Below are 9,965 nucleotides of genomic sequence, written 5' to 3'. Positions count from 1 at the left end.
CAGGCAGGTAGCCTACATGTAAACTCAGCAAAAAAAGAAACGTCCTCTCACTGTCAACTCCATTTATTTTCAGCAAACTTAACATGTGTAAATATTTGTATGAAGATAGCAAGATTCAACAACAGACATAAACTGAACCAGTTCCACAGACATGTGACTACCAGAAATTGAATAATGTGTCCCTGAACAAAGGGAGGGTCAAAATCAAAAGTAGCAGTCAGTATCTGGTGTGGCCACCAGCTGCATTAAGTACTGCAGTGCATCTCCTCCTCATGGACTGCACCAGATTTGCCAGTTCTTGCTGTGAGATGTTACCCCACTCTTCCACCAAGGCACCTGCAAGTTCCCAGACATTTCTGGGGGGGAATGGCCCTAGCCCTCACCCTCCGATCCAACAGGTCCCAGACGTGCTCAATGGGATTGAGATCAGAACTCTTCGCTAGCCATGGCAGAACACTGACATTCCTGTCTTGCAGGAAATCAAGCACAGAACGAGCAGTATGGATGGTGGCATTGTCATGCTGGAGGTTTATGTCAGGATGAGCCTGTAGGAAGGGTACCACATGAGAGAGGATGTCTTCCCCTGTAATTCACAGCATTGAGATTGCCTGTGTAACGGATGTGAAACTGCTAGCTAGTTAGCGGTGGTGCGCGCTAAATAGCGTTTCAATCGATGACGTCACTTGCTCTGAGACCTTGAAGTAGTGGTTCCCCTTGCTCTGCAAGGGCCGTGGCTTTTGTGGGGCGATGGGTAACGTTTCTTCGTGGGTGACTGTTGTTGATGTGTGCAGAGGGTCCCTGGTTCGCGCCCGGGTATGGGCGAGGGGACGGTCTAAAGTTATACTGTTACACCTGCAATGACAACAAGCTCAGTCAGATGATGCGGAGACACACCGCCCCAGACCATGACGGACCCTCCACCTCCAAATCGATCCCGCTCCAGAGTACAGGCCTCGGTGTAACGCTCATTCCTTAGACATTAAACGTAAATCCGACCATCACCCCTGGTGAGACAAAACCGTGATTCGTCAGTGAAGAGCACTTTTTGCCAGTCCTGTCTGATGTTCGGTTGTACCGATCCTGTGCAGGTGTTGTTACACATGGTCTGCCACTACGAGGACGATCAGCTGTCCGTTCTGTCTCCCTGTAGTGCTGTCTTAGGAGTCTCACAGTACAGACATTGCAATGTATTGCCCTGGCCACATCTGCAGTCCTCATGCCTCCTTGCAGCATGCCTAAGGCATGTTCACACAGATGAGCAGGGACCCTGGGCATCTTTCTTTTGGTGTTTTTCAGAGTCAGTAGAAAGGCCTCTTTAGTTTTCATAACTGTTTTCATAACTGTGACCTTAATTGCCTACCACCTGTAAGCTGTTAGTGTCTTAACGACCATTCCACAGATGCATGTTCATTAATTGTTTATGGTTCATTGAACAAGCATGGGAAACAGTGTTTAAAGCCTTTACAATGAAGATCTGTGACGTTATTTGGATTTTTACGAATTATCTTTGAAAGACATGGTCCTGAAAAAGGGATGTTTCTTTTTTTGCTGAGTTTAGAACATGGATGGGCAACTTTGATGGGGGTGGGAGCCACAAAAAATATGAACTCATCATGAGGTGCAGCAGTTGCTCGTGGATCTGTGTGTCCACATGCTTGCCCCCTCTACTTCATCTGCTGTACCTCACCAGTCTGAAAAAGCTGGATAAGAAAAGGCTCATCCTCAGAAGTGAGGATGTAGTGCCAAGAAGCTTTTGGGAACACAACAAACCCTTGGTTGTTTTCTCCACATTTGTTTTTCTTCCGAATGTATTTATTTTATCTTTATTTAACTAGGCAAGTCAGTTAAAGACACATTCTGATTTTCAATGACTGCTTAGGAATAGTGGGTTAATAAACTGCCTTGTTCAGGGACAGAAATACATATTTTTACCTTGTCAGCTCGGGGATTCAATCTTGCAACCTTTTGGTTTACTAGTCCAACGATCTAACCACTAGACTACCTGCGTTGTGGAGCTGGGAGGATATACACTCAATTTAATCTAATTTTGCTCTAATTCTCAAGAAAAGATACACCTGTGCCTTTTTTTGCCTGAACTACACATTGCTCAACATTTTGATTAGTGATGATGACTATGCTGCAAACACTTATAGATTGGAAGACTGCTTTGAAATAACAGTTGAAAAACATGAGATATTGCTTAATGCAGGACTATTTATTTTGTGAATTTCCATTATGTGGAAATGTCTGAAGTCTGAGTACACACAAAACCACACACACACAATCAGGGAGTGAGCAACGCGCGCTCACCCCGCCTGTGAACAATTAAACGCGCCATGTAACATATTGGGAAACACTAAACAAACTATGGCCTCTTTTCAGCTAAGTCAGCCCACCGTGGATCCCAGCCTATTGGTTTTCTATAAAAGCCAGAGTTGCCTTCTAAAACGGCCTGCTTTTTCACTCCGGGAATTGTTGACTTGGAGACTTCGAGAACATGAAACTGCTTCTCGTCTCAGCGCTGCTGGGGTGCCTCGGTAAGTGGGTTTATACATGCAAAGACAATTACGCATTGAAAAATATCAATAGACATGGATTGCTTTAATTTATATTTCTCAATTTTACCATAGCATTTATTCTGTCCTCAGCTACGGTGTATGCTGCCCCAGCTGAGGGAATGGTTAGATGGTGCGTAAAGTCGGAAAAAGAGCTGAATAAATGCCACGACCTCGCAGCCAGGGTGGCGGATTTTTCATGCGTGAGGAGGGACGACTCTTTTCAATGCATCCAAGCCATCAAGGTGAGAGACTAACTACTTATATCAGAATCTCTACTATTAAACAACAGTATTTTAATGTGACTTTTGTCATTTCTGACTTGTTTCGTGTTCTTGTGCGTTTTACTTTTGCGCCAGCAAGGTCCGTGAATACAAAACTCAATGGCGTTGCATCGTTACGCACATGGCACATGCGCATTAATTGCATCAACAACCTTGTGAGATGCAGGTCTATTGTTGGAGTGTTTTCTCTCTTTCTCCTTCACGGATGTCTCTCTTTCTCCTTCACGGATGTCTCTCTTTCTCCTTCACGGATGTCTCTCTTTCTCCCTGCCAGAGGGAAGAGGCTGATGCTATCACTCTGGATGGAGGAGATATTTACATAGCTGGCCTCCACAACTACAACCTGCAGCCCATCATTGCAGAGGACTATGGTGAGGGTAAGCATCTCAAGACCAAGTTCAAGACTTCCTCAACTTTTTCTGTTAAATTGAATATGTTATACATATTGTTCTTTATAAGGCTTAGAGAAATGTTGAATCTATGTCTATTAGTGAATGGAAGAGACTGGGTATACAATGGCCCTTAGCACTTCAGTTGCAAAGATGGGCCAACAGAAAGTCTGCACTTTGAATCGGATCAAATGGTTTCTGTCTGAATCTGGTTTCTGAACACTGTATTGATGGCTCCTCTCCTGTCCATCAGACTCTGACACCTGCTATTATGCTGTGGCCGTGGCCAAAAAGGGCACTACATTTGGGTTCCGCCAACTCCGTGGCAAGAAGTCCTGCCACACCGGGTTGGGCAAATCTGCAGGCTGGAACATTCCCATCGGTACCCTGGTGACTGAGAGACAGATTCAATGGGCCGGCATCGAGGACAGACCTGTGGAGTCGGGTGAGTGGCTGCAGTGCTTTTGGGTAGTTTATTAATTTCATTAATCTAGCAGGGACTATTATGCGTAATAATCAACATCTCAAACTTGATAGTTATCTTTTATTTTATTTAACCCTTATTTTACCAGGTAAGTTGACTGAACACATTCTCATTTAGAGCAAAACCTGGGGAATAGTTACAGGGGAGATTAATGAGCCAATTGTAAGCTGGGGATGATTAGGTGACTATGAAGGACAGATTGGGAATTTAGCCAGGACACCGGGGTTAACACCTCTACTCTTATGATAAGTGTGACGGGATCTATAGTGACCACAGTCAGGACACCCGTTTTAACGTCCCATCTGAAAGACTGCACCATACACAGAGCAATGTCTCCAATCATTTGGATATTTATTTAGACCAGAGGAAAGGGTGCTTCCTACTGGCCCTCCAACACCACTTCCAGCAGCATCTGGTCTCTCATCCAGGGACTGATCAGGACCAACTCTGCTTAGCTTCAGTGGCAAGCCATCAGTGGGATGCAAGGTGGTATGCTGCTGGCCCAAACAGTTGCTGTAGTCAATTGTTACCCAGTGGGGAATATTTGGATTGTTGTTTTATTCCTCTCTGTCAGTAAGTTAAATATGTGTTGTATATGTTGTACGTTCTGAATATAGCGTACATGGACTGTGTGCTGGTATGCTTAATCCAGTCATAGGGTTTTCATAGTCTGCGTGTGTGTATTTGTTTGGCAGCGGTGAGCGACTTCTTCAATGCCAGCTGTGCTCCAGGAGCCAATACGGATTCTAAACTGTGCCAGTTGTGTAAGGGAGACTGCTCCAGATCTCACAAGGAGCCCTACTATGACTATGCCGGGGCCTTCCAGTGAGTACCAGTCTTTTCCTACCCCTTACCATCTCTTAATAACTCCATGCTCTGTACACCCATACCTCTCAATCTACCCTATTTGGAATCTGCAGATATGTGTATCCTTTCTCCTTCTATCAGTACTCTCTATCTCCCTCTACCTGCTCTGGATTGGTCACTAACTGTGTGTATTTTCGCCTCACGAGGTGCCTGAAGGATGGAGCAGGAGAGGTTGCCTTCATCAAGCACCTGACTGTACCTGGTGAGTTTTTAAAGCATTAGCTAGCATACCGATATTGAATTTCAACTGTAAAATGCAAAAACTCTGGATCTAGAATTGCAATTGTGGCAAAACTATGTTAATGCTTACAGTGTAAATGTTCAAACCACTCACACGTCACCTACTATACAACCTCCTATTACCTGCTTGCAGCCGCAGAGAAGGCAAGCTATGAGTTGCTGTGCAAGGACAACACCAGAGCTCCCATCGACAGCTACAAGACCTGCCACCTGGCCAGAGTACCCGCCCACGCTGTGGTCAGCCGCAAGGACACCAATCTGGCCAATCACATCTACAGCAAGCTGATGGCCCTCAAGGTACTGGACATTACTGTCATCGCTGTCACCTGAGTACTGATCTAGGATCAGTTGAGCCTTATAGAGCATTATGAATATGACCATGGGTATCATTTAGCAAGTTTTTTCAGCATTTACTTTTCCATTGTTTATTGAACAATCAGTCTCGCAGAATGCTCGTCCATTGTTTGACTATCGCTATAGGTGGCATGAATTTTTCACACCAGAAGTTTTAAACATTCTCCCCACAACTGTACAGAAATGTGATCAAATTTGCCATTGTGCTTTTAAAAACGGCCATGGCCCAGTTCCAACATCTTCAAATCATACAGCAAATGAGGGTGTTTCTGTTACCATCATAGGCGAAGAGGGTATTTCCAGGCGGGGTTGTAACACTTGTTCACGAACACACAATTATAGTGTATGTGCCATATGTTTGATAAATCTAAATACTTTGTTGCACACACAAATCCTAGAAGCTCCACGTACACCAGAATTTAGTGAGACATTAACACTCGCTTGATAAATGAGGCCCCACGTCCCAAATTAGCATTCCTATGCTGAGATTTTTCTGAGTAAGGGCCCTGGAGACTTTTCTGACCATGTGACCTTGGGGCCCAGAGTGTTTCTACCTCAGGTCACATGTTCAGGATAAACTCTTGGCCCTAAACATCACAACTGACACTGACCAGGATGAACAACATCACACAAGAATGTGTGTTCACTCATTTGTGCCCCAACAGGACTTCAACCTGTTCTCCTCCGATGGTTATGCTGCCAAGAACCTGATGTTCAAGGACTCCACTCAGCAACTAGTACAGCTGCCAATGACCACTGACTCCTTCCTCTACCTGGGAGCTGAGTACATGAGCACTATACGCTCCCTGACACAAGGTGAGGCCACACATGCATGCACACACACATACTTGTACAAGCACACACACACACACACACGTCTCAGACTGTTAGGTCATTGCTATCGCCCCAAAATTTGCTTTTCAGCGCAGGCCACAGGTGCCACCTCCAGGGCCATCAAATGGTGTGCCGTGGGCCATAACGAGAAGGTCAAGTGTGACTCCTGGACAATCAACAGCTTCACAGATGGTGACTCCAGGATCGAATGCCAGGACGCACCCACAGTGGATGAATGCATCAAGAAGATCATGGTAAGGCTATGGGAGAAGAGATGTCCTCTGTGTCCTCGCTAGCTCTGTTGGTAGAGCATGACATGATAGTGGGTTCGTTTCAAGGGACCACCCATAGGTAAACAATTTATACACTCATGACTAAGTCGCTTTGGAGAAGAGCGTCTGCTAATTATATATCATATTATTACTAGAGGATGGGGGTGGATAAAAAACATTAACAAGGTGCTATGTGCACTTTATAGTTTGTCCTTTCGCAAGTAATTCCCTTAATCTAATCTTCATTCTTTCCGCTATTTCTATTTTGTTTCCTCTTTCCACAGCGTAAAGAGGCAGATGCCATAGCGGTGGATGGTGGGGAGGTGTTCACTGCTGGAAAATGTGGTCTGGTCCCTGTCATGGTGGAGCAGTATGATGCAGGTATGACGCGCGCACACACACACATATATCATTGATGTGTTTTCCCCTCTCTCTTTCTATCCTCTCCTGCTCTGCCTCAACAATGTTAACATGCTGATTTTTCTCTCTCTCCTCACAGTTCGGTGCAGCGACCCTGGTGGTAAGTACACATGCTTACACCTGCTCCCTCACCAAACACACACCATACTATAATGCTACAGTAAGATTTATTGGGCCGGCTTCCCGGACCCCGATCAAGCCTAGTGCTGGACTTTCTCTTTCACCTCTTCCGTCTGTGTCCTCTCAGAGGCGTCATCCTACTTTGCGGTGGCGGTGGTAAAGAGGGGATCTGGGTTGACCTGGAACACCCTGCAGGGCAGGAGGTCATGCCACACCGGCTTGGGCAGGACCGCAGGCTGGAACATACCCATGGGTCTTATCCATAAGAAGACTGACAACTGCGACTTCAGTGAGTGAGCAGCTGTGTGTGTGTGTTTATAATGTGTCATTCTATACTTATGTCCTGGTATATCTATGAATGTAGTATATCTCATACGGTGTCTCCTTCCTGAATTCAGCCACATACTTCAGTCAGGGCTGTGCTCCTGGATTTGAGGTGAACTCTCCCTTCTGTGCCAAGTGTAAGGGCAGTGGGCAGTCCGTGGGAGGAGATAGGGCCAAGTGCAAAGCCAGCTCTGAAGAGCAGTACTACGGCTATAGCGGAGCATTCAGGTATGGAGCGCCACCACAACGGTGGATTCAATAGTGGAGCTGATAGTTGAGTCCTTCACCACGATCTTTCTAATTGTGATGGCGGACTACAAAACAAAATGTATTTGTTGGCCTATAGTATATTTCTCACTCTTTTATATATCTATATATCTAATGGTCTGTCTTGATATATCCTTCCAGATGTCTGGTTGAAGATGCTGGAGAGGTTGCCTTCATTAAACACACTATTGTACCAGAGATGACTGATGGTAAGTGTGTTTCTGATCCACATACAGATGTTCTGCTGCCCTATTTTCAACTCTCTCTCCTCTGCTTCACTCCTCTCACTCCTAGAGATGAATCTCAACTCATCGTTATTTCTCTCATACACTTTCTATGGCTCTCTGTATCTGAAAACAAAGTCTTCAACTCTCTCCTATCTATCCATCCTTCCCTGTAGGTAGTGGTCCAGTTTGGGCACAGAACCTGTCGTCCTCTGACTTTGAACTACTCTGCCAGGATGGTACTACCCAGCCAGTCACAAATTTCCGTGAGTGCCACCTGGCCAAGGTGCCCGCCCATGCTGTGATAACACGCCCAGAGTCCCGTGGAGAGGTTGTGTCCATCCTTCAGGAGCAGCAGGTGGGTGTTAAGACTTATAGCCAGATCTGTTTCTGCTTAAGACAACTCCTTAGTCAGTTTAGCCAAAGGATGAGCAACTCTAGTACTAGAGGGATACAGAGTTTAAGGTTTTGTCTCAGCCCAGCACTAACCCACTGGCACATAAGCCTGTGCATACTGTGGCCCATTTCCACCCATGATACCCAAGCTGATCTAAGATCAGTTTTGGTTCATTGGGGGGGGGTCTATTAAATACACATTTAGTGTAAGAATAGTCTAAAATATAATTAAAGGTTTATCATTGATTTAACCACCAAGTAAATATTTTCTCCCTGTGTTTAGGCCAGGTTCGGCTCAAGGGGCAGCGATTCCTCATTTAATATGTTCCAGACAGATTTAGGAAAGAACTTGCTCTTCAAGGATTCCACAAAGTGTCTCCAGGAGATCCCAAGCGGCACCAAATTCCAGGATTTCCTTGGGAAAGAGTACATGATCGCCATGCAATCGCTCAGGGAGTGCTCCGACAATACCTCAGGTAGAGTTACGTGACAACCTTACACACACATGTGCATACACACTGTATAAAGGACATATCTGCATCTGAAGCTAAAACCTGTTCTCCTATTCTCCCCTCAGATTTGGAGAAGGCATGCACTTTCCATTCCTGCCAGCAAACACACACTCTCTCTCCCAACCCCTCAACGTTCAAGAAACCTAAGCAGTGACTGTAGATAAAACTGAATTCAGTTGAGAATTTTTGTACAAAACAATCTTGTATGAAAATGTGCTTTACGTTCCTTTGATAAAACAAGTGTTAAATGAATTACGCTAAATTACTACTACTGTTTACCTTGTAGTTGAACTGTTAACCAAACCATAACCAGTTCTTGAAGTATTTCTAGGAGATTACAGGTTTCTGAAATAATAAAATCACCTTTTTTATTTGCCGTCCTGCTCATAAATTGCAATCTAACCAAACCAAACACTGAGGTCAAATTCACATTTGTTTTGGTTGTTGTTCAATGAATTGGCCAACGGCTTTGGCTTATCTTCTTGAAATAAAGTGTACCCTTTTTCACAAGCTATCTTTTGTAATAATTGTATTGATGTATATCTACAAAGTAATAGGTTTTATTAGTTTGTCAGACATGGTACCCAGCTTTGGTTTCTCATGAACACTCATGCGTGTATATATATATATACAATCGTGGGAAAAAGTTGAGTGACACAAATATTAATTTCCACAAAGTTTGCTGCTTCAGTGACTAGATATTTGTTAGATGTTACTATGGAATACTGAAGTATAATTACAAGCATTTCATAAGTGTCAAAGGCCTTTATTGACAATTCCATGAAGTTGGTGCAAAGAGGCAATATTTGCAGTGTTGCCCCTTTTTCAAGACCTCTGCAATCCTCCCTGGCATGCTGCCAATTAACTTCTGGGCCACATCCTGACTGATGGCATGCTGTCAATTAACTTCTGGGCCACATCCTGACTGATGGCATGCTGTCAATTAACTTCTGAGCCACATCCTGACTGATGGCATGCTGTCAATTAACTTCTGAGCCACATCCTGACTGATGGCATGCTGTCAATTAACTTCTGAGCCACATCCTGACTGATGGCATGCTGTCAATTAACTTCTGAGCCACATCCTGACTGATGGCATGCTGTCAATTAATCCTGACTGATGGCATGCTGTCAATTAACTTCTGAGCCACATCCTGACTGATGGCATGCTGTCAATTAACTTCTGAGCCACATCCTGACTGATGGCATGCTGTCAATTAACTTCTGGGCCACATCCTGACTGATGGCATGCTGTCAATTAACTTCTGGGCCACATCCTGACTGATGGCATGCTGTCAATTAACTGACTGATGGCATGCTGAGCCACATCCTGACTGATGGCATGCTGTCAATTAACTTCTGAGCCACATCCTGACTGATGGCATGCTGTCAATTAACTTATGAGCCACATCCTGACTGATGG

The 9,965-nt window shown here is 44.7% G+C and overlaps 1 protein-coding gene across 1 annotated transcript; it reads left to right on the top strand.

Annotated features, from left to right (window-relative positions):
- Window positions 1–2,382: 2,382 nt before the first annotated feature.
- On the top strand, window positions 2,383–9,054 carry tfa (transferrin-a). Its single transcript, XM_046360133.1, has 17 exons — window positions 2,383–2,537; window positions 2,649–2,800; window positions 3,114–3,216; window positions 3,482–3,673; window positions 4,408–4,537; window positions 4,726–4,781; window positions 4,953–5,116; window positions 5,839–5,989; window positions 6,098–6,261; window positions 6,564–6,660; window positions 6,779–6,799; window positions 6,947–7,108; window positions 7,218–7,371; window positions 7,552–7,619; window positions 7,811–7,992; window positions 8,314–8,506; window positions 8,608–9,054. Exons 1-17 carry the CDS (start codon window positions 2,498–2,500, stop codon window positions 8,694–8,696), a joined length of 2,118 nt encoding a protein of 705 aa, XP_046216089.1. The 5' UTR covers window positions 2,383–2,497; the 3' UTR covers window positions 8,697–9,054.
- The last annotated feature ends 911 nt before the right edge of the window (window positions 9,055–9,965 follow it).

Source organism: Oncorhynchus gorbuscha, linkage group LG08, assembly GCF_021184085.1.
Source record: "Oncorhynchus gorbuscha isolate QuinsamMale2020 ecotype Even-year linkage group LG08, OgorEven_v1.0, whole genome shotgun sequence".
In the NCBI taxonomy this organism is placed as follows: Eukaryota; Metazoa; Chordata; class Actinopteri; order Salmoniformes; family Salmonidae; genus Oncorhynchus; species Oncorhynchus gorbuscha.
Note: the sequence above shows the minus strand (reverse complement) of the source record. Positions and strands in the feature narration are given on the sequence as shown.